Source organism: Saccoglossus kowalevskii, chromosome 8, assembly GCF_978046115.1.
Source record: "Saccoglossus kowalevskii chromosome 8, keSacKowa6.1, whole genome shotgun sequence".
Classification (NCBI taxonomy): Eukaryota; Metazoa; Hemichordata; class Enteropneusta; family Harrimaniidae; genus Saccoglossus; species Saccoglossus kowalevskii.
The window spans coordinates 15,123,947-15,150,936 of NC_140648.1; the positions used below are offsets into that span (position 1 = coordinate 15,123,947).

Consider the following 26,990-nt stretch of genomic DNA (forward strand, 5'->3'; position numbering starts at 1 on the left):
GAGCGTTGGTAGGAAACGATCGAGGTCACTCTGTTCTATGAGTTGATAACAACAACCAGTACTGTGGCCCGTACATCAATACGCCTGTAGTTAACTTACAGTGGCGAGGTCAATGTTACAAATTTTATTGCTGGCAACAATTTATGAAATACATTTTCAAAGCAACTTGTGTAGGAAGTCATCATATGAGAATTTACATTTACTGCTTTAGACACACAATAAAATTGTAGATGAATGTCTTAAACTTTTCACAACCAATGTGTTCCATCCATTACTTGATTGCGATGGCAGTAACTGGTTAAAAGGTAACAAAACTCGACATGATTAACCGAGGATGACGTGAGTCATTTATATCAACTTATTAAATGCGATATGAAATCAGAATATTGTGATACAAATGTTGTCAAAAGCTTTGTATTTGACCTTATAAAAATGTAATTATTACATTTTTCGAACAAGAATTTTAGTCAAACTAAATAAAACCACATATGTAGGAACCTCGTTAAATACCTCTAACAATTTGAAACATAACATTTTATTGCACGATTACATTGGCTTAGTCACAACGTATATGAATTTGTCTGCGTATAAATCATGTTTGTGTGTGATAATTAATGAGTTCATAGTCATATTCTACAATAGTAGTACCGTCCTTCACTTGATATGGTGTCATCACTGAAATGAACTTAATATTTGTTTAGCGGTATAAAAACATTTCTCTTTATTGTATAAAATCTTATTACATAATTGTAATTTTACAAAGACAAGGTGTTTTTTGGTTGAGTATACATGTACAAGATAAGCGAAAGTTCTAAAACCTAAGTTAATTACTAGTCATTGACCAACAAATACTATTACATTATGCAAATATTATGTTATACGGCGTCATAATCGTCGAGCGTTAGCATTTCATACAATAAAGCGATATAAACAACATGAAATCTTAAAAGTTATATATATAGAGAGATTTGACCTAATATCATACAATTATATGCATTGTTTGTCTATACATATGCATATATACATAAAACTGACATATGGCTTATTATAATACATGAATACACAGAGTCAGTCAAACGACGTTTAAAACGAAGAAAGATTCATGATGTTTTCCTTTTACATGGTAATATGACTTTTTCTAGTTCAATCATCGGAAGTTCTACTGCCATTGCAATGACAAAAGCCGCCATATATGTCACTACCAGAATGCCAATAAACGCAAACGTCTAGTGAAAGAAAAAAAAAACAATGTCGCTTTAGTACAAAAACGTTCCTAATTGGTTTTGCATGTAAACCTTCCCCATTTCGAACATGAATGTTGTACATTTCGAGTCTCGTCACTCGTTCTATTATAAGAGTGGGTAGTGTGAACTAAAAGTCTGCGATATGGTACTCGATATGTTTGAGCGTCTCCGCGCAGTATTATGATTAGAAGCTACATAGTGTGAACAAATAAATATACTTACTGTATTCATATCTGAATAATAGAACAACTGTCTTAAACTATAATCGTATATCAAGACAATGACGAAATGTATCAGATATGCACAGTAGTTCATTCGAGCCAGTGGTAACCAGGCACTCCATGACAACAGTGTATTTACAGGTCCTATAGAAATAACACACTGACAGTTTAACTATTTATTTGAGTGCATAGAGTAAATACATTAATCTGTTGTGTATATAATGTAATCATGGCAACGTTTAATAAATTCGAATGTTTGTATCTAATGAATAATACACAGCGTACTTTTTGAGGGCAATATAAAGTTATTTTAATGACAAATGTGTGGTCGCACAATACTGTTAGAGTAAAGATAATACTGTGGAAGTAAATAAAAAAACTCTTACCGCCATTACCAGTATTACAAGCAAATATTACCCAACCGATTGCTACAGAGAATGCAAATCTGTGTGTTGTTTCGTACAACACAGCTACCCATTGGTCCACACGGTGATCTGTCATCGAAGTGTAGACTCCTAACACAACAGCCAATCCAACGGCAATAGCACACGCCCACGTGAACAGATTTAATATCTGTTCAAGAAAAGATAAACAAAACTCGCATTATTAAATAATCGTGTGTCTTGTTTGTAAAATGATGTCAATAACAATGATACTCTATGTACATCGTGATATTGTGCAGCAATGTAATGACCAGAACACGACATCAAACATTATATGAAACAGCGACCACATTCAATATGATATATAACGTATTATTATTAAATAAAATATTGGTCAATGTTATTGATCAAACACGGACACAGACTCGTTTGAACCATATTGATATTGTCCTTCCCGTCGTATTTTTTGCCTCTGACGTCATTTTATGTGTTACTGGCCCCTGGTGTCATGACATCCGTGACACGATTAGTAGGATGGATAATACTTTCGAATGCGTTTCTTTATGCTACCGATGGCTATTTTTGAATCTGATAATTGCTTTTAGCTCATAGATTTACCTCGCTTACTGTGTTGTTAACTTTCGGGATAATAAAACAGTTATTGTCTATGTCTTCGGTCTGTGTAAAGAATTAGCGACCCCAAGTGGCTGTTATCGGCCCCAGACGAGGTCAATATATTGGAGCACGTGTTCGACACATGCAGTACATTACGCCAATAAGTCATACAGATCCACTGTACAAATATTGATTTACAAACCTTATTTATTTTGAACTTTTTACCATTCAAACAGAAGAATAGGTACCCCAAGACTACACCGACAAGATAGTTTGGTAAACGATACCAGGGTTTTGTGTACAACACATCTCCACCTTCGTATTTCGGCTCTTTATAATATCTACAGAAATAATACAATACTTTATATACAAAGCAAAAACGTGAACGCCACGCGACGCTATAAGACGTGATCACGTTGTCAATCATTGGGACACGTAGCGCCTACCTTACTCAACGTTAAAGATACAGAATTTCACACTTACTCAGTGTCAAATCCAAAGGGTCTGCCTTGAACAACAGAAAAATAAGCAGATACACCAAAGCAGGCACAACAGGTAATTGCTGTCAAAATAACGCCGCCCACACGAGACCTGTATGTATATAAGGATGCATTATTGTATAATGATATCGCTCAGGTTCATTTCTTATACATAGACTTAAGTATACGTAGCATGTAATTTCACAGTGAGTGCGAGGTATTCTGATATTATGTAGTAGTGATTATAATGTATGTTGCTCGTTGTCATATAAGTGACTTACTTGTAGAAAGTTATGATGAATATTGGGCTAATAATGTATAACTGCATATCCAAAGCCAGGTACCAAGACCACCCAAAACACTATAAAGTAATGCAAATCGAAATTAAAAATGTAATGTAATGTAATATAATGTAATGGCTTATGGTCAGACCATGAAAACATTTTACGTTTGCGTGAATCAAATAAATGTAATGTAATGTAATCGAATGACTTATGACCATGACACATGTTTACGTTTGTGTGAATCAAATAATAAATGTAATGTAATGTAATGTAATGTAACGTAATGTAATGTAATGTAATGTAATTTAATCCAAGGGCTTATGACCATGACAAATTCTTACGTTCATGTGAACCAAATAATGAATGAACAATGGTTGTCACCTATATACCTACCCCGTCAGTAGTTCCGGGCAAGGGGTACAAGTTATTGATATATAGTAAATGTTCCCACCATGTCTCTTCACACTCTGCCTGAGTGGGTATCCATTGATTCCACAGTGGTCCATCGGACACGAATATCACCAGAGTAGTGTACAACATCAACACAAACATGTACACAGGAGTCAGTCTCCAGAATCGATGGAAGTAGAACAAGAACCAGTTATGATGTCTGGGACCACCACAACGTTTGAATTGTCTCATTGTTAGATAAGTTACCAACAAACCACTACAGATGTAAAAAACATTATTAAATTAAACAAATGGGATTCCTAACAGAGGATGGCATAGTATAAGCACAGGAAATCAGAGGTATGTCATACATATTACTGAATGACAAATCACCTAACAACACGGCGCAATGTTATATTACTCGCCTGTAAAAACATCAGTCACACATGCACCGAGTAAAGAATATCCCATATTGTTGATATTTATGCTAAAGTATTGGATTATTATTATGATGGTATTTCCTTTGGATATATGCGTTGATAAAAACACACAACAACACTCACCTAAGAACAAGAAATGCTTCGACAGCAAGATCACCCTTCCTAGGTATAATCGATGACCACGATTCGGCCACTTTATTAACATAACCAATATTACCTGATAACAAAAAAAAAAAAATATATATGTTATCGCCAGTAACTCGATTTGACCGTTTCTAAGAAGTTCGAATATAATGACAAAAATCACAGAAACCCCCAGCTTCAATAATGTGATGCTATATTTTATTATTTTTTAATTTATTACATATTATTTCACATATTAGTTTATCGGGTATCTAAAATAGATAAACGGCATTGTACATTTTCATGGGAAAACTCACACAGTTGATGAAATTAAGTAATATTTATATGTACTCACCGAGAACTGGATAATATGTCGCCAGAAACAGAACCACATGATATAGTATAATCCAAAACATACTGATAACACGTATTCCGTTTAGACAACCGATGGCACCCTTTGCTTGAGTCGTACTCATCATTTTTCTACCCACAGCGATGACGGAGAATGACATGAGACACCCAATTATTATATCTGCAATGAACACAACATGAATATTATAATACCGTGCGCAGACCGTTATTGAAACGTCGCATTCTCATTGGTCGATCGGTACAAAGTACAACTCTGTTTTCAGAACAAAATTGTGTGTGTGTGTGTGACTCGTCAACTCGTCAATGTTTGCCCGAATTTTCATGAATACTTTAAACAACAAATTCTACATTGTTTGTTCAGGTTGATGACATCCTGGACACTTTCATCTGAAAATTTACCAATGTGCGTATGTTCATATGGCGTTTGCCGTGAACTGAAATACAGGCGTCCACGACGCACTAACCACATTGACGATTTCTCTTTCCTCAGGCTACCACTGCACACATATACAATTGTAGTATTGTAGTTTAAATAACAGACATGCTGTTAATTATTACAAAACTATGTTTGATACCTTGACACTTAGTAGCGCATACGTCGCATTTGGTTGATTCGTTGAAGTCGATTTCTATGTCCAAATTGGTGGTAGAGTTGTTGGTATCTAAGTGGTTGTCAAGTTCTTGACTGTCTTGAGTTTTGGTCTTTGATGGCATCACAGGCTGCGCAGACGACGACTTCTCTCGCCTCATTCTCACCATATCATACACAGTTCCAGCAATGATAACACATAAAAGAATCGCACATATGGTTCTGTAGCGTAATTGACACATCAGTCAGTTAATATATAAAATAATAATAATTAATTCACATTCTGAATATGACTTATCTGACGTTGGCATTGTATGAGAAAAACTACAATGAATTGATTCAAACAATATATGATCATCGTTTAAAATCGATACACATATGAATATTGGTTCCTTACATAGCCACGATGTCCCCAGCCCCCAGGGAATAGCCTCGGGCACACGATGTAAATGGTCTAGTAACATCTGCAGGCCAGGGCAATAGCCAGCGAAAGCCTAGAAAAGTGAAACGTAATATTCAGTGTTTGAATACGTGAATAGTCATTGGCTATCAGTTCAATATGGTTTGTTATAAAAGTCACACACTCGCTAATTGTTGCCGATATGATTTCATACACGTACTCCATTATTTGTGTAACACTTGCCAATTCTCACCTTCGACGACGAACGTTCCGACGTCCTTATCTGTGCATGAATCTGGAAAACAAACGCCAAGCTGTACAACAGTCGATGTCTGAATATAATACAAAAAAAATAAAAAAATAAAAAAAAATATATAAAACTTAAGATTATGCGCATATCATATTTATATTAACAACATGACAAGTCATTTGTTTTCTAATTTAAACATGAATGCAACGGTATTTTTTTTATTAATTATGAATTATATCACGGCGTCTTAGGGTAATGATGTAGTTTAACAGTGTCCGATATCTAATCCTGACCTACCTGGTCAATGAAACAGGAATGTTGATATCATGACAGAGAACTTTAAAATGACAACATCAATAGCATATTGGTGACTTTTCACTATATTTCTCGATGGATTGTTTATGTATAAATATGTGTTTATGTTATAAAGGCGCAAATACCTGAGCAACACTTTTAAATCTCCCAACCTCAACTTTTCCGTGCACCGTACGAATGGTTACTTGTCCACAATAGTTCGGGTATGTAGAATTAACATGGTTTCAAATTAATGACCTCACGATACAGGATGTAGTTAACAATGAAAAGGATGAAAAGAAAAACTATGTAGACGTTTTTTTGCTTACCAATATGTTAGAATCAGTGTACGTTAAACAATAAAGACCACCAAAGTCGGTGACATTCACTTCAGGCTTGACGTCACGGCAAAGATCAAAGTTACCCCAGTCCTTAGCGTTCCAGCTGAATTCTATATCAGGTGGTAAACCTCCCGCTGATTGGTACACTGGAATTAAATTGCAATACACATTAATCGTTTAACTGTCATGACATGATGATAATGAGTTGATATTTGAATCGCTATTACTGTAAATTAAATGTTAATGACGTATACATACGTAGAAATTATATAAGGTATATTGAGGGAAAAAATGTCTATCGTCTTCCTTGTTAATAATTGTTAATATGTGCACAGTAACTTCACCAATTCTTTTCCAAACTTTATCAAACTTGGTCACCTTATTCACCAGTATATAGTCTTCCCTTAGTATGAACGACATATATGTATGAAAATATCAGGCAAAAATTGAGTACATCTGATAAAATATTTTGACTGTTTATACACATTCAAAGGCCAGTTCAAGTGGGAATATGCATTGTTGTATGTGTTCAGTGAAGTGAATCATTTATCTTGTAATAATATCATTGGTAATGTATTTCCCAAATACTAGAGTGGGTTTCAATGCCAGCTCAAGAAGAGAGTTGTTATATAGTCTAATAAACATTTGCAAACATACTAATACAATCTAAACAGAAAGCAAGATGTAAGATAATCGATATAAGCACTCCTATGAATAATAACATTTCCTTGTTGAAGTATATAAATTTTGAAAGTCTTCACAGGACATTGTTCCAACTATAAGAACAGATTTATAGAGCTTTTATAATGCAAATTTAAAAACATACTTCAAAAACAAAAATTGCAGTGTTTGAAGATGTTGACTCCCAGGAGGCAACAGTACTGTTGACTTCTCTCTCCATTGGACACCAACTAACTACTTGAGTTGATTTGCATACAAATCAGAGCTTGGAATATGATAGTTATTCACAGAGGGCGTTTTTCCTTTTTTTTCAAATAATACAGTAGTCACACAATGTAATAAGGCAGTTCATATTTGTCTCAGTAAATTATTAAATTTGTGACAGATACCTATACAGAATACTTGGACAAAAGCTCGCTAAGATTTTCGGTTATCTTGCATGTTTTACGAATCTATTCACCTCTAAATGTGGCACTTTTTTCTGAGATGAGGCATTTGTTTTTATACTAAAATATCTGAATTACATTGAATAAAGCTGGAAATTATGTCCCTTAAAATAATTAAACAAATTAGGCACCAATGTTTTTGTAAGATATTTACATCAATCAAAGACATTCGGTTAGACTGCTTTCCCACTGCTGTTTCACTCCTAAAACTTGTTCGTATTCAAAAATAATGATGACAATGCATATTGATATTGAAATAAACAATGGGAATAATATTATATAACAAAGGGCAAAGTCACCAGATTTTGCTATGTTTTAAGACTGGCATCACAGTAGTATACTATGTTTTATAACAATTTGAATCAAATGCTAGATTCCTCGGAATGCCTGTCAAAGTGTTGATGATACGAGATGCACTATTCGTAAGAGCATACACAGACACACATTGCAGATCAATATTCCTGTTTAATTATGCAAAACATAATCAATGAAATCATACAACGTTTCAATTGAGATTGTTGGCTAACCAAAGTATTTTGATCCCACTAAGTAATGCGGAAGGTCTGACGCCTGTAACTGATTTGTGACATCAGAAGTGCCAAGTTGTCATAGTGATGAAGCGTCAATGCCATATTGACACACCCAGTTGTTATAACTCTCATCATAGCAACAGATTAGTTAGTTAGTTTGGCCATAGACCCTCAAGGGTCTATGGTTTGGCTAAGATATGAAGGACATTGAAAGGTGTATACGTTTGCACAGGAATTCAGTACATATCATTGGGCAGAGAAGTGACAATTAATTCCATACTCTATTCTCGCACTGACACACTGTATTCGTCATCTATGTATGAATGTAATCATATTACTGGGTTGACCTCGAGACAAGTTTAACGAGTTTAAAAAAATCAAACTAGATTAAATGTTTGGCGGGAATATTAACGAAAATGTTTAGTCTGCGAGTTGAGACACACATTAAACCAGCCATGCATGACACAGTCCCTGTTAGTTATCAAATTTAAAATATATGGTTTTGTTTATAGTAATACAATTGGAACATAAACATGTCGGAGATATGGATCCAGAAGCTGATGCTTAAGGTAGCGAGACTATTATTTGTGTTGAAAATTACGATTTTCACATTTATTTATTAATTGATGAAATGCACCATAAGCTTACATATGATAAAGTCAATATAACATAGAATGTCATGTAAGTTGGTTAAAATGTAGATTTTCTGAAGGGAAGCAAGGCAGCCTCAGTAGTGTTTTCCAAAATCAACAACACAGGTTTAATCTGTGTGCCTATAAGTTTCAAAGATAAATTCAAGACAAAGCAATGTTAGGATGTGTTATCAGTAGCTATCTGACACACAATGAGTGTTTCCAAACATTTGAGTGGTTTGTCTCCGCCCCTGTTTGTTACACAGATTAGTCATTTGCATATGAATGTGTCAGACGCAAGGTCACACAGCCACTGAAAAAAATCATTGATTTTGGTGTTTTCATATGCCGAATTTATCCAATTATAGCTATCCCATTCCTTTATTTTTTTGGTTTCCAATAGCCTTACACATTTGGATGTCCCTACACATGGTAAAACAGACCTTGATGGGAAAACAAATTGATTGTGCCGATAAACAAGCTTGAAAATCTTTGCTGTTACTTCATGGACGTTTTCTAGGAGTTTATGTTTTTCAAAATACAAGGTCTTTAACAAAAAATAACGCATACTTATTGTTGTCGGATTAACACCAAATTTTCACAGCTTTAAGGTGACAATGAGAGGAACTTGAATGTGTCCAGACAAACTATTTCATCGATTATTTACCAACGAGTTGTGGTTTGAGTTGGGGGCAATGCGACTAAAACAGTAATTGAAATTCAGAACACTATTTTTTAAAACGCGTTGCTTGAATAAAATTGACCAGACACATTCAATTTACCAGACTATTGGACAACTAGGAAAAGTGAAAAAAAATACTTCTTATCGCCAGCATAAATGCGTAATTATTTTTTTTTACAGAAAAAGTAATTTTTCACCTTTGATTGAGTAACGCGTCGTAGAATGCAGATACGGGCATGCAAAATACACTTGTGCAAAGCTTGAAGTCTGGCGATTCTAAAAATATATACTTTCCCGGGTCTATTTGTAGTCATTTAGTCACAATTAGAAGATGAAAACAAGTATGCAAATAATAGTCCCGCTACCTTAATTATGGTGATTTTTTAAACATTAAACTGATTGACATCTTGTATCTAGTCGTCAAACGAGTACTTGCCCATAATGAGAGATATTGCTCTGAAACAGCAATAAAGAAAACACCAACCACCAGTTGGCTATTTTAAATACATCTGTATATCTACAGCTTGAGGTATAATGAATATATAAAATTTGAAGATAATCATCAAAGCATATCAGAGATATGGGACTAGAACTGCATTCATTAAAACAAAATAGTCGACAATCGGCCATTTTAAATCCCATCTGAAAAACAAAATAACGTGCATCAAGATACCATAGTGTCCAACGTATGTAATAAGTTTGAACAAAATCCATTCCGTTTTCGGATTAAAAATGCTGAACTGATAGTTTTAATCTGCAAACAAACTTAAGGGAAAGACATGGGACTACAAGAATTCGCTGCGTTGTCAAGTTGTTTGCCATTGTGGGTTGAGATGACACATTTTTTCTAGACAAATACCACACCTTGCAACCTATATACACACACCAAGCCTACCTTAACCCGTAATACAAATATACATGATATATTTTGAACTACTAGTATTTCATAAACAACATTTGACAGTTTCAAATCAGTGATTTGTTGTGCGTATATTCTGCATTGTGTTTATCGACTATCAATCCTTCTCATTCTACTCACCCTAAATCTCGTGCAAGGATCTGTCTGTCTGTCAGTCTGTCAGTGCTTCTCTACGGTGAACCAAGTATGTAAATCTGATTATCTTAAATTCGTATTTTATACGATGGCGTGTATATATGCAAATGTAGTACCATGCGATCGTGGTATCATGATACTAAGCGACCTGGTCTCATTTTTCGTAAACCATGCATATTATTGCCGACCCATGTGTTCCTCAATATGTTGAAGATTTTAAAATTAGGTGACAAATTTGGGGTTAAAACACCATGCCGCAGACCTCTGCAATATGATTTTCCCATAATTCGCCAATTTTCTGTCATATTCAGCTTTTCGTAATAGTGATATTTGTGTACACTGTTGCAGTATTTAGAGACAAGCAAATATGTTTATTTCATAGCATACCTCATTAATTATGCAAACACAACACATAATCTACATAATCACTTTGTTAATACAAATCAATAGAAATAGTGTACTCATATATTCAAATCTTATAGATATATATATATGGTATGGAGTACATGGGGTATCCTACTCACTTTGACGAGCATAGACTGGTCCCTGACTAGAAGGAACCAAGAAGTCGTTCATAAATTGTATTGTTTGGTTCAGACACAATGGAGTCACATCCTTGTATGGCGACTTGTCTTCTGCCAGTGCGTTGAACACATGTTCCATAATATTCCCATGACAACAGGAGAGAATCGCTGCCAGAATTACGATTTGAAACATCGGTGTGAGCATTGTAGGTTCAATAGTCGCGGCGTTGTGAATGTAAATGGCACAGTATTAGTTGGTACGGCCTCTTATACAACAGGGTGATTTTAACTGATATCTGTAAACGCTGTGATTGGTAGAAACCGACTGAGTACGCACATTTCTACGTGTATAAACATGTCATTGTAAAAAGAGTTATTACTATATTCTATTATGCCGACAGGAAGAGCACCTGATCGTTGGTCATTTCGTGGGGAGAGCTCAATATCTATGATCGGAGAGGATTAAAAAACGATATCAACGATAAAACAAAATGTACAATCAGATTATGTAGCTTGGTAGAACCAAACAGTCATCACGTGCCATAGTACGTAGGTAATATATACTACTCAAAAACTTTAAAAACGTGCCCACCCCAGACATACAAATATTAGCTATCCCTTAGTTTGCCCTACTTTGAGACTGAATAAAGGTCGGAACGAGCGATATTACCCAGTGAAATATCATCTATAATTTACAATCATATTTTGCAATATTTGCACAGTTTTCATTCAAGCCAAATTCTATATGCTCCGATGAAATATTTTGACTATTTCTACTACTGATCACTGGTGATACACATTCAAAGGTCACTGATCCCATCGGGAGTATGCATAGTTGTATGTGTTCAATGACAATAATCATTTATCTTGTAATACTAGTAGCTTTGCGATAAGTCTTTCGTGTCTTTCGTAGTGATTAGCTTTCGCAGTGAGTAGGGTTTTGTCGCAGTAACTGGTATTTTCATCAGAGTTGGGAATTGGGGTTTTTATGTCATTAACAAAAATACCCATGAAATGATAATTAAAGAATTTATTTTATAACCTGGACAAAAAAGTCATTATTTTTCCTTATTATAATGATAACATGTGGAAATCCTGATAAATGAGATTTAAAACTCACAATTGGCGGTTTAGCAATATTAGGGATTGTCAACTTGTACAATGGGGGCTACAGTTTTTTTTTTTACACTTTTATGTATACTATAGTAACGTTTGCTTACTGATCTGACTACACTGTGTTTTTGACAGTTTCCAGTCCTTGTATACTGTGTTCTAAAGCATAAATATCTGATTATTCGGAAACATAATATTGTAATGTGAATTTCATGCTGCAGGATGACGCCATCTTCAGGTCCTACCTGTTATTCAGAGTCGCATGTTTACAATGCCCTACGGACTCTTTAGTTTCTTATCAGTGTCTGAATGGTATATACAAAATACGACCTTGAAAACGTCAGAGAGCCACAGAACCAAAACAATCTGTCGCCGTCCACACTGTGATATGATTTTACACATAGTAATTGAGAATCGCAATTACATAGAAATGAACACCCGACCAGAATTAGAATCATCAATCTTCATGAGTGATGTAACTGGTATTTCCATCTATTTGGTTAGTGGTCTGAAAGTGAATATTGTCAAGTTCGAAAGTGTCTTTACATACGCCAACGTGAACATTATTGGTACAATCAAAGACGTGCTGTACAGACAAACATTGAGTTGTTTTTATTAACGATGACATCAATAATCCATATCGAATGTAAATAGTGCTCTCAAGTGTTGACAATTCTTGGTGCTTTAGTTTGAATTCGCTTCATCTACAAACACTACATGCCGAACTTTTGAATTTTATTTATAGAAAAGTGTTTGTACTAAATACCAGCCAGGTATTTTATCGTTACGTCATAACCAGACAGGTGTTTGATTGTAACGTCGTAACCAGTCAGGTATTTGATCATTACGTCATAACCAATCAGGTATTTACCAGTCAGGTATTTGATTGTAACGTCGTAACCAGTCAGGTATTTGATCGTTACGTCATAATCAATCAGGTATTTACCAGTCAGGTATTTGATTGTAACGTCTTACCCAGTCATGTATTTGATCGTTACGTCATAACCAGTCAGGGATTTGATTTTAACATCTTACCCAGCCACGTATTTGATTGTAACGTCATAAAAAGTCCCTTATATTTCTTCTGTGTACGATGACACGATCTACGACTAGTTTGAAGAATAGTTTTGACCGAGAAGCAATTCTGGTATGAATTGGTTTCGAACCTTAAACTGCCTTTGGTTACCTTTTGCTACTAAGTACTCGCTACAAAGTACGTACGTGCTTTATCGACGTTTATTTCAAATTGGTGTGCGTCCGTGGAATTGGAATTTTGGTATCACTATCTATTGGGCTACAGCTCAGTGGCATATGCCTCTACAATCTATCGACCCAGGCTCTTATTAATATCCAACATGTCCTATGGCCGAGTTGCACGGCCCTACCTCGTCTACTGGCCGATGAACCTCGTTGACCAGGTCATTGGTCGATTGTTCTTCTATGCAAGAGGTGACATGTAACACACGTACGCAGTTGAGGCGAAGCATGTTCATTACGTCGAAAAAACGGCCTGACAATTAGGTGTTAGGTTTGGGTAGCCAATCAGCTACAACCTTATAAGTAACTTCGTATTGCCGTACGTTTTGAGAACATACAGCCTATGGTGGGACTGCAGAAAACCCGATGAAACACTCGTACTTTAAGTATAGTTAATCGCACGAGTTGGGATGAAGGCCGAGTGTATTTACTATGGCATTTACAGTTGTAAACGCATGTCAATAATTGAAGAAGAAGAAGAAGTATATCTGCTCGTCAACGCCAGACACTACACTGTGACTAAAGCTGCTCACTCCTAGCTAATGTGCAAGGTCTGATTTACAATAGCGGTTTACAAAATATGCCACAATTACGTAGCTAAGACAATGCTGGTTTACACAAGCTGCCACAATTACGTAACCAAGGCAATGTCGGTTTACAAAATATGTCATAATTTTCTATAGCAATTATACTTAGCATATAAATGAAATGTAGAAATTACACATATTAATACAAGTGTGGCTGGTTTACAATTAGCATAACGACAAAGAGACGTGTATGGATTAACTAAAATAAACCAACGACCAGAACAATTGCTTAGAAAACCACGAGTGGTTGCGTGTTCGAAAAATTCGGTAGACTCCCAGCGTTGGCAACTGTACCGTCACGTGCGGTGTGGTTATGTACACAAAACCCAGAGATCGTACTGAGGATGAGTCATACACTCATGACCCATATCTTAGTTATGACATGAATTCCATGGCAATGATTTATTTATATAGTGAAGCTAAATACCAGTAACATATATATATACTCTTGTATATTATAATTATTATTGGTGGTAATGAAAGCTTTGTGTCTATGGGCTTCATTAGGTCAAGTGCGTGCTCTAATGTTGTTTAAACAAACAATTCAAATTACAAGGTTGGGTTGATGTAGATCTATAGTACAAACGACGCGACGAGAGCATGATACGAATTGGCTTGAATGAAAACTGTGCAAATATTGCAAAATATGATTGTAAATTATAGATGATATTTCACTGGGTAATATCGCTCGTTCCGACCTTCATTCAATATTTTTATGTCTGGGGTGGGCGGGTTTCTAAAGTTTTTAAGTAGTACATACGTACTATGCCCCGTGATGACTGTTTGGTTCTACCAAGCTACATAGTCTGATTGTATTTTTTTCTGACGTTCATATCATTTCCTAATCCTCCCCGATCATAAACCCTGAGATGTCCCTACAACTTAATGACCAACGATCAGGTGCTCTTCGTGGGATATAACCTGTCGGCATAATAGAATATATCAATAAACCATGTCACACTGATGTGTTTATACACGTAGATGATATTTGTGTGTACTCAATCGCTTTCTACCAATCATAGCGTTTACAGATATCAGTCACAATCACCCGTTTCTACAAGAGGTCGCATCAACTAATACTGTGTCATTTGCATCAACAACGCCGCGATTATTGAACCTACAATGCTGACACCGATGTTTCATATCGTAATTCTGGCAGCGATTCTCTCCTGTGGACATGGGAATATTATGGAACATGTGTTCAACGCACTGGCAGAAGACAAGTCGCCGTACGAGGATATAACTCCATTGTGTCTGAACCAAACAATACAATTTATGAACGACTTCTTAGTTCCTTCTAGTCAGGGACCAGTCTATGCTCGTCAAAGTGAGTAGGATACCCCATGTACTCCATACCATATATATATCTATAAGATTTAAAGCGGGAGGGTCGTCACCTGCGCAGGCGCGCGAATTGAGTCCCGAGCGACGATAACAACACACACTAAAAACGCAAAGGCTCATGAGTATACGCTAGCTTGTAAACAATGACACGCTATGACCATCTGACACAAGCGCAGGTGACGACTCCCCGCTTTGAATATATGGGTACAATATTTCTGTTGGTTTGTGTAGATTATTTGGCGTGTTTGCATAATTAATTAGGCTGCCAAGAAATATACATTGTCTCTAAATACCGTGACGATGTACAGAAAGAGTTTAAGTGCCGTTACAATATGCTAAACATGACAATCAAATTACGGAGATCTGCGACACGGTGATATAACCTCAAAACCCATCTAAATTTGTCGTAAAATTTTCAAAACCGTATTAACATATTGAGGAACACATGGATCGGCACTTATTCAATAAATAAATTATTTAATTATTGTATATCAATTGGCCCTTTCAAAATGCCAACTAGATTCTCAGAACTGCCCTTTTTTCATTCTTTTATTATTATTGTAGATTTTGCATAATTTATGCAAGGTTTACGCATATGGCGACTGAGTACAATGAGACTAAATTTGCACATATGCGCGCCATCGTATGTAATACAAATTGTTAAATAATCAATCTTGGTAGATCTTATTCATATACTGTCATACAAGTAACAACTATCTAAAAGAAAGCTATACTAAGTTCACCGTAGAGAAGCACTGACAGACTGACTGACTGACTAGTGTACTGACAAACAGACATATCCTTGCACAAGCTTAAAGGAGAATAGAATGAGAAGGTCTGGTAATCGATAAACACAATATACGCACAACAAATCACTGATTTGAAGCTGCCAAATGTTTTTTATGAAGTAGCCCTTAATATATCATGTTTATTTGTATTACGGGTTGTCGTAGGCCTGTGTATGTAGGTCTAAAGGTGTGGTATTTGTCTAGCACAAATGTGTCATCTCGGCCTGCAATGGCAAACAACTGGTAATTTTTGGGGTGCCATATCTTTCCCGTTATTTGTTTTCAGATTAAAACTGTATCAACTAAGCATTTTTTGTTATGTGTCTCAACTTGCAGACTAAACATTTTCGTTGAAATTACCGACAAACATTAAATCTAGTTTGTTTCGATAGATTCTCACTTGACATTGCGAAGTTGTCACGACACCGAGCCCAACCCAGTAATACGATAACATTCAAACATAGATGTGAATTGAAGAATGCAATTTATCAGTGAGAGAATAAAAATATGGCTCAGATATAATTGTCACTTCTCTGTACAATAATATTTACTGCATTCATGTACAAACTTTCAAAACTCCAAGTAAATCCTAAAAATGTATATGTTACATCTTTCCATGTTTTTCATATCTTATCCAGACTAACTAACTTATATGTTGTTATGATGAGATGTATACAACCTGGGTATGTCAATATAGCATTGTGTGTCATCACTATGATAACGTAGCACTTCTGACGTCACATATCATTTTCTGTCGTCAGACCTCTCGCATTGCTTAGTGTGGATCAAAATGGTATAGTTAGCATAACGTCAGTTTTACAACTCCATTAAAATGAAAACCAAACTACAACAATTTTTACATCCATTTCTAGGTTTAAAAAATGACACATACTTTCTTCGTATTTATACCTCATTAACATTATTGTAATAATGATACAATTATCAACTGGCATGTCATGACAGTTAAACGATTAATGTGTATTGCAATTTAATTCCAGTGTACCAATCAGCGGGAGGTTTACCACCCGATATAGAATTCAGCTGGAACGCTAAGGACTGGGGTAACTTTGATCTTTGCCGTGACGTCAAGCCTGAAGTGAATGTCACCGATTTTGGTGGTCTTTATTGTTTAACGAACACTGATTCTAACATATTGGTAAATACAAAACGTACATATATATATATATATATATATATATATATATATATATATATATATATATATATATATATATATATATATATATATATATATATATATATATATATATATATATATATATATATATATATAGGGGGTTCACACGAGTGTCCCTAGATTGTCAAATTTAGCTGGAGATTCTAATTTTGTTTTTACAAATTTGATATTGTAGGGTCATTTTCGTGTCAATTTCACATACTCGTATCGGAGCATTAAATACTCACAAACAATTAACTATTTGTACGGTGTGCGGAAAAGTTGAGGTTGTGAGAATTAGAAAAGCTGCTCACATATTTAATGATGTCTTACAGTATCAACAACAATCAAATTAAAATAATTCCAACCAACCTATAGAGAACATTTGTGTGAAAAACCACCAACATACTATCGATGTTGGCATTTTCAGAGATTCTTTGTTATTTTCGCAATTCATTCCTGTTGCATTGACCAATCAGATTAACCTTTTTACATATTAATGAGATATGGTAAATTTGTACACTGCAATATTACACTGAAATTAGCGATAATTAAATAATAAAATTACTGTCCGTAACTGAGACCAGTAACTCATTTGCATATATCAACAGTGACCTGTCAATCAAAGAGCAACGTAAATAAACTTTCGGGACTTTTAATCACATACGCGAGCCTCGGTTCCCTATATATAGCAAATCGATTTTTAAGTATGTTCCAGCATTCCAAAATATTAACACTATCTAGCCAAGACTGTCTGGGTAAGAAAAAGCAATTTGCCCATGAAAATATAAAACAAAAAATGAAATGGATTAGCAAATTGTTTTCCCAAAACATGCAAATATGACATGTTTATAATCTTTGTTGTTTTGTAGTTGTTTTATATATATATATATAATTTTTTTTTGTATTTTATTCAGACATCGACTGTTGTAGATCTTGGCGTTTGTTTTCCAGATTCTTGCACAGATAAAGACGTCGAAACGTTCGTCGTCGAAGGTGAGAATCTACAGGTGTTATACAAATAGCACGATATGTGTGTGACAATTAGCAGCAATGTGTGCCGTATATATCGAACCGTGCTTTGCAATGACTGAACAGATATCCAAGGACTATTCACGTATTCAAACTCAAAATGTTGCGTTAAGTATTTGAAAGAATTTTACGTTTCACTTTTCTAGGCTTTCGCTGGCTATTGCCCTGGCCTGTTCCTACAACATCGACATCGTGTGCCCGAGGCTATTCCCTGGGGGCTGGGGACATTGTAGCCATGTAAGTAACCAATGTTCATATGTGTATCGAATTTAAACGATGATCATTTAGTTGTTGTACAAAGTACAATATATTGTTTGAGTCAACTCATTATAGGATGTATTTGTACCCAACACAATGCCAATGTCTGGTGAGTTAGCCATATTCGAATCTAATGTTCGAATCTAATACAGTGTGCCCAAGGGCAAGAAAGAGAAATGTAAATTCAATCATTATTATTTTAAACAAACTGTCTGTCAATTACGCTGCAGAACCATATGTGCGATTCTATTATGTGTCATCATTGCTGGAACTGTGTACGATATGGTGAGAATGAGGCGGGAGAAGTCGTCTGTGCAGCCTGTGATGCCATCGAAGACCAGAACTGAAGACAGTCAGGAACTGGACACCCACTTAGATACCAACAACTCTACCACCAATTTGGACGTAGAAATCGACTACAACGAATCAACCAAATGTGACGTATGCGCTACTAAGTGTCAAGGTATCAAATATGATCTTAAAATAATTAACAACATTTCTAGTTTGAAATAAAGGAAACACGCATTGACCATTATTTCGTGAGAACAGGGCAAGTACGGGAACGTGTACAATAATGTGCTAGCACTCCCGTCCGAGCCCTGTTATCCCGCAATGATGGGCAGTGGGGAGTCTTTTATTTAAACTGGTCTGTTGAAAATATGTATATGTGTGCAGTGGTAGCCTGAGAAAAGAGAAATCGTCAATGTGGTTAGAGCGTCGGGAAAGCCTGTATTTTAGTTCACGGGCAAACGCATACGCACATTGGTAAATTTTCAGATGAAAATGTCCAGGATTTCATAAACCTAAACAAATAATATACGGTTTGTTGTTTAAAATATTCATACAAATGTGGGGAGATAATGTATTGACGAGTCACACACACACACGCCATCTTGTTCTGATAACAAGTTTGTTCGTGGCACCGATCGACCAATGAGGATACAATAACGGGCTGCGCACGGGAATATAATACGTTATGGTAATATTCATGTCGTGTTCATTGCAGATATAATAATTGGGTGTCTCATGTCATTCTCTGTCATCGCCGTGGGTAGGAAAATGATGAGTACGACTCAAGCAAAGGGTGCCATCGGTTGTCTAAACGGAATACGTGTTATCAGTATGTTTTGGATTATATTATTTCATGTGGTTCTGTATCTGGCTACATTTCCTCCACTTCTCGGTGAGTACATATAAATATTACTTGATTTCTTTAACAGGGTGAATTTCCCATGACGAGATGTGTCTGTACAATGCCGTTTCTCTTATTTTTTTTAGATAAGCTAATATGTTTTGATTGTTCCCCATACTTTTGTTTTGTATTTGTTTTTTTATATACAGCGTTTTGAAATTAAACGTCATTAATGTTTATATCGATGTACTGGGGCATTTTTAGTAAAACTAGATCAAATTAGCATCAAATTATTGAAACTAAGGACTTCTGTGTTCTTTGTCATTATATTCGAACTTCTTAGTCGAGTTACTAGCGATAACATATGTTTATTTTTTGTAATCAGGTAATATTGGTTATGTTGATAAAGTAGGCGAATCGTGGTCAACGATTATACCTAGGAAGGGTGATCTTGCTGTCGAAGCATTTCTTGTTCTTAGGTGAGTTTTTTTTTATTAACAACTCATATATCCAAAGAAAATGTCGTCATAATAATAGTGCAATACTCTAGCATAACTCTAGCAACAAATTTTACCCTGGGATATTGTTTTCTCGGTAGCACGTGTGACTGATGTTTACAGGCGACTAATATATCATTGCGCCATGATATGTTCACCAGTAAGATGCATGTCATACCTCTGGTTGCCTGTGCTTAATACTATGCAATCCTCATTTAGGAATCCCATTCATTGGGCAATTTAACAATGTTTATTTTACACCTGTAGTGGTTTGTTGGTAACTTATCTAACAATGAGACAATTCAAACGTTGTGGTGGTCCCAGACATCATAACTGGTTCTTGTTCTACTTCCATCGATTCTGGAGACTGACTCCTGTGTACATGTTTGTGTTGATGTTGTACACTACTCTGGTGATATACGTGTCCGATGGACCATTGTGGAATCAATGGATACCCACTCAGGCAGAGTGTGAGGAGACATGGTGGGAACATTTACTGTACATCAATAACTTGTATCCCTTGCCCGGAGGTACTGGCGGGGTAGGTATCTAGGTGACAACCATTGTTCATTCATTATTTGATTCACACAAATGTAAACATTTGTCATGGTCATAAGTCATTACATTACATTACGTTACGTTATATTATATTACATTACATTACATTTATTATTTGTTTTACTCAAATGTAATAATTTGTCATGGTCATAAGTCATTCGATTAAATTACATTACATTTATTTGGTTCACACAAACGTAAACATGTTTCATGGTCATAACACATTACATTACATTACATTTTTAATTCCGATTTGCATTACTTTATAGTGTTTTGGATGGTCTTGGTACCTTGCGTTGGATATGCAGTTATACATTATTAGCCCAATATTCATCATAACTTTCTACAAGTAAGTCACTTATATGACAACGCAACATATATTATAATCACTACTACATAATATCAGAATACCTCGCACTCACTGTGAAATTACATGCTACGTATACTTAAGTCTATGTATAAGAAATGGGCCTGAGCGATATCATTATACAATAATGCATCCTTACATACATACAGGTCTCGTGTGGGCGGCGTTGTTTTGACAGCAATTACCTGTTGTGCCTGCTTTGGTGTATCTGCTTATTTTTCTGTTGTTCAAGGCAGACCCTTTGGATTTGACACTGAGTAAGTGTGATTTTTTTATCTTCATACAAAACAACAGTACACAATTGTACGTAATTTGTAAAAAAAAATCACTGACATTTGTACGAATATGTTTACAGTTTAATGAGATTAGTATTTGTGTAACTAAATAAAAGGTATTAACGTTTTTCGGCTGTACTTATATTCCTTATCAAGAATACCATAGGATTGTTTATGTATTATTAAAAAACGTCGAGTAAGATAGGCGCTACGCGTCCGAATGATTGACAACGTGATCATGTCTTATAGCGCCGCATGGCGTTCACGTTTTTGCTACGTATATAAATTATTGTATTATTATTTTCATAGATATTACAAAGAGCCGAAATACGAAGGTGGAGATGTGTTGTACACAAAACCCTGGTATCGTTTACCAAACTATCTTGTTGGTGTCGTCTTGGGGTACCTATTCTTTTGTTTGAATGGTAAAAAGGTCAAAATAAATAAGGTTTGTAAATGAAATAATGTATCGTCATATCAGGTTAGGGATGACAATTTATGTATATTCACTACATTCCACGTTAGACATTTAGTCAATCGTATTGTTCCTGTGAGTATGCATACTTCGAAAGAGGCGACATGGGGCATTTAATAGATGGGAGTATGCGTACATTAATTTCAATATTTTACACTAACAATAATGGTTGCAGTGTATTTGATTGTGTATAAAAGATATTACCAATTCAGTACTTTCGTTGTAAGTCTATTCCCTTATTGTGTTGTGTGTTCACCAATTCCCGATAAATTTCTTGTCGTAGGCTCTTCATAAATAGTGATACGATTATGGGCGTAATGTACTGCGTGTGTCGAACACGTGCACCAATATACAGGCCGATATCAAGAATGTCCGCCCCCAAGTGACTGCTATTGCCTGAATCGAATGCATCGGCCAATAACAGCTACTTGGGGGACAATAATCCTTACTTTGACCAAGGACATAGCTGTTTTATTATTCCGAAAGTGAACAACTAGACAGTAAGCTGGGCAAAACTGTGAGTCAAAAGCAGACTTTCAAAGTCAAAAATTTCAAAGTCAAAATCAAAAATAGCCATCAGTAGAGAAATGCATTCGAGAGTATTACCCATCCTGTTAATCGTCAACAACAATCACGGATGTTATGACATCAGATGCATGAAATGACGTCAGAACAAACGAGCCTGTGTCCGATGTTGACCAATAACATTGATTCATACTTTAGGCTTAATAATGTGGTCGCTGTTTCATATAGTGTTTGATGTCGCGTTGCAGCACAATAACATGATTTACATTTAAATCATTGTTATTGACGTCATTTTAGTTGATTCAAAATGGACACATCCCGATTAACACAAACAAGGCCTCCGATTATTTAATAATACGAGTTTTGTTTATCTTTTCTTGAACAGATATTAAATCTGTTCACGTGGGCGTGTGCTATTGCCGTTGGATTGGCTGTTGTGTTAGGAGTCTACACTTCGATGACAGATCACCGTGTGGACCAATGGGTAGCTGTGTTGTACGAAACAACACACAGATTTGCATTCTCTGTGGCAATTGGTTGGGTTATATTCGCTTGTAATACTGGTAATGGCGGTAAGAGTTTTTTTATTTACTTCCACAGTGTTAAGTTTGCTCTAATAGTATTGTGCAACCACACATTTGTCATTAAAATAACTTTTATTGCCCTCAAAACGTACGCTGTGTATTATTCAACATTCGAATTTATCAAACGTTGCCATGATTGCATTATATACACAACAAATTAATGTATTTACTCTATGCACTCAAATAAATTATTAAACTGTCAAAGTGTTATTCCTATAGGACCTGTAAATACACTGTTGTCATGGAGTGCCTGGTTACCACTGGCTCGAATGAACTACTGTGCCTATCTGATACATTTCGTTATTCTCTTGATATACGATTTCAGTTTGAAACAGTTGTTCTATTATTCAGATATGAATACAGTAAGTATATTTATTTGTTCACACTACGCACCTTCTAATTATATTACTGCGCGGTAACGCTCAAACATATCAAGTACCGTATCACAGAGTGTTCTGTTTACACTACGAACCTTCTAATCATATTACTGCGCGGTGACACTCAAACATATTGAGTACCGTATCACAGAGTGTTCTGTTCACACTACACACCTTCTAATCATATTACTGCGCGGTGATGCTCAAACATATTGAGTACCGTATCACAGAGTGTTCTGTTTACACTACGAACCTTCTAATCATATTACTGCGCGGTGACGCTCAAACATATTGAGTACCGTATCACAGAGTGTTCTGTTTACACTACGAACCTTATAATCATATTACTGCGCGGTGACGCTCAAACATATCAAGTACCGTATCACAGAGTGTTCTGTTTACACTACGAACCTTCTAATCATATTACTGCGCGGTGACGCTCAAACATATTGAGTACCGTATCACAGAGTGTTCTGTTTACACTACGAACCTTATAATCATATTACTGCGCGGTGACGCTCAAACATATCAAGTACCGTATCACAGAGTGTTCTGTTCACACTACGCAGTTTCTAATCATATTACTGCGCGGTGACGCTCAAACATATTGAGTACCGTATCACAGAGTGTTCTGTTTACACTACGAACCTTCTAATCATATTACTGCGCGGTGACGCTCAAACATATTGAGTACCGTATCACAGAGTGTTCTGTTTACACTACGAACCTTCTAATCATATTACTGCGTGGTGACGCTCAAACATATCAAGTACCGTATCACAGAGTGTTCTGTTCACACTACGCAGTTTCTAATCATATTACTGCGCGGTGACGCTCAAACATATTGAGTACCGTATCACAGAGTGCTCTGTTCACACTACGCACCTTCTAATCATATTACTTTGTCTATTTAATTTTTATAACTCAGATATTATTGAGTGTAATAATTCAATAACTAACCGTACCTAATACACATCATGTTATGCTTTCGGAAGCAATGTACTATTTGCTCGTAATTAAGACAAGTTCTCTAGTCTCCTTGTGTTGTCCACTAAAAAGTAGTACCATTGTTTATAAACGCATCTTGGAAATAGTTATAATAGGACGAGTGACGAGACTCGAAATGTACAACAGTCATGTTTGAAATGGGGAAGGTTGACATGCAAATTAGAAACGTTGTTGTACTAAAGCGACATTGTTTTTTTCCTTTCTCTAGGCGTTTGCGTATATTGGTATTCTGGTAGTGACATATATGGCGGCTTTTGTCATTGCAATGGCAGTGGAACTTCCGATGATTGAACTAGAAAAAGTCATATTACCATGTAAAAGGAAAACATCATGAATCTTTCTTCGTTTTAAATGTCGTTTGATTGATCCTGTTTACTCATGTATTATAATAAGCCCATTATGTCAGTTTTATATATATATATGTATATGTATAAACAAAGAATGTGTACAATTGTATGATATTAGGTCAAATCTATATAACTTTTAAGACTTCATTTTGTTTATTGCGCTTTATTGTATGAAATGCTAACGCTCAACGATTATGTTTAGTGACGTCTTATACATAATATTTGCATAATGTAATAGTATGCGTTGGTCAATAGCTAGTAATTAACTTATGTTTTAGCACTTTCGCTTATCTTGTACATGTATACTCAACCAAAAACAAACTTTGTCTTTGTTTGTCTTTGTAAAATTACAATTATGTAATAAGATTGTATACAATAAAGTTTATTTCAGTGATGACACCATATCAAATGAAGGACGGTACTACTATTGTAGAATATGACTATGAACTAATTATCGCATACAAACATGATTATCCGCAGACAAATTCATATACGTTGTGACTAAGCCAATGTAATGATTTATCGTTCAATAAAATGTTATGTTTCAAATTGTTAGAGATATTTAACGAGTTTCCTTCATATGTGGTTTACGCCATTTGATGTACGGGTGCGATTATGAGTAGAACACAAATTGTTTTATTTAGTTTGACTAAAATTCTTGTTCGAAAAATGTAATAATTACATTTTTATAAGGTCAAATACAAAGCTTTTGACAAATTTTATAACACAATATTCTGATTACATATCGCATTTAAAAAGTTGATGTAACAACTCATTGGTTAATCATGTCGAGTTTTGTGACTGTTTTTTTAAACCTTTTAACCAGTTACTGCCATCGCAATCAAGTAATGGATGGTACACATTGGTTGTGAAAAGTTTAAGTCATTCATAAACTTTATTGTGAGCATTCAAATACAGTAAATGTAAATTCTCATATCATGAGTTGTCTTCCGACACGAGTGCTTTGAAACGTATTGCATACATTGTTGTTGGCAACAACATTTGTAACATTGTCGTCGCCACTGTAAGCTGAGTAAATACTAGCGTATTGATGTACGTGTCACAATACTTGTTGCTGCGATTATCTCGTAGAACAGAGTGACCTCGATATTGGAAAATCATTCTGTATTGACGTCACACTGATACATTATCACTATACATACAATTAAGATAAATGGTTCATTGCCCTTTTTTAAGTAGGATATGAGATTGGACCCAATTTTTATTTGAGCAAGTGAGATATTTTATATTATTTTTTTTACTTTTAAGTTCTTTCTTTTGTAATGCTCTAGAGATATTTAAGTAAATTAGATTATAAACCAACTGTCGCCAGTCATGTTATGAGACAACTATTTCTTATACGATAAACTTATTCAACATGGTACGTTCATACTTATCAGTCTGATGTGAATGTCGCATTGTCATACAAATCACTCCACAACCCCGACACGGGTTCCACGTGATGTATATTCTGACTCATCGTCAGTCATATATTATATCTAATTATGAGTAGAACATCGACTTCCTGACGTCATTTCGTGACTTATGACGTATACTGAGGTGCGTCTAATTTATAACTCCATTGAAAATCGGTCAACCCTCTATTGATTATGGAAGCCCTCATAAACAGTCACATTGGATTCCGAATCAGGATGTGGAGCAGCTGTAACGTTATCGATGGGATGTTAGTATGATTGTATGTGTGAATGCAACCAGTCAGTGCGTGTTGCATCCATTTTGAAAGGATCTTATACGGTTCCTATAGACTTATATAGATTCCTATAGAAATCTAATAATGGTTTTCAATAGTTTAAATTGATCTTATAATTTTTTGAGCAGTGGTAGACTGACGACAGTCCTCGGGCCTAATGTAATTGTGTATCCTAGATATTCAAACGCCGACGGTACTGGATAGGTATAGTCGTACCATGCTAACTAACAGCACTCCATACTTCCTGTCCCGGCGTTGGCAATTTATTAACGCCTATTACGTTTATACACAATATTTATTAATAATAACAGATTAATATTAGGTACGACCGACTGTCGACAGTCTATACTGCTGTATCAATACAACACTGTTTCTTTATACCGTTTAGTATTTAAATCTCAAATATGGGGAAAAAGTGGGACCTTTACCATTCTAAAAGCTTCTGAAGTCGAGTAGATAACTCTGTACAGGGAGACAAACTCTGCGTTCAAACAACTGATAAATTATGCTGTTTGTGTTGTCTCTACTTGTCATTTATTGATGTGTCAGGAAGATTTGTGAAAACAGTACAATTACCAAATCAGGCAGTTTACGCAGAATATTG

The 26,990-nt window shown here is 35.5% G+C and overlaps 2 protein-coding genes across 2 annotated transcripts; one reads left to right on the forward strand and one right to left on the reverse strand.

Annotated features, from left to right (window-relative positions):
- Positions 1-692: 692 nt before the first annotated feature.
- Positions 693-11,179, reverse strand: LOC102803911 (O-acyltransferase like protein-like). The gene is made up of 14 exons (XM_078005386.2): positions 10,975-11,179; positions 6,414-6,571; positions 5,794-5,872; positions 5,538-5,634; positions 5,127-5,362; positions 4,535-4,711; positions 4,180-4,273; positions 3,620-3,893; positions 3,224-3,303; positions 2,947-3,054; positions 2,666-2,804; positions 1,852-2,038; positions 1,467-1,609; positions 693-1,226 (listed from the first exon to the last, which is right to left on the reverse strand). Exons 1-14 carry the CDS (start codon positions 11,177-11,179, stop codon positions 1,101-1,103), a joined length of 2,103 nt encoding a protein of 700 aa, XP_077861512.2. The 3' UTR covers positions 693-1,100.
- Positions 11,180-15,053: 3,874 nt separating this feature from the next.
- LOC102809308 (nose resistant to fluoxetine protein 6-like) lies at positions 15,054-24,662 on the forward strand. Its single transcript, XM_006820248.3, has 14 exons — positions 15,054-15,258; positions 17,062-17,219; positions 18,158-18,236; positions 18,419-18,509; positions 18,761-18,993; positions 19,537-19,713; positions 20,048-20,141; positions 20,427-20,700; positions 20,987-21,066; positions 21,234-21,341; positions 21,669-21,807; positions 22,745-22,931; positions 23,163-23,305; positions 24,537-24,662. The coding sequence occupies exons 1-14, from the start codon at positions 15,054-15,056 to the stop codon at positions 24,660-24,662; spliced, it is 2,094 nt and encodes a 697-aa protein (XP_006820311.3).
- Positions 24,663-26,990: the final 2,328 nt, after the last annotated feature.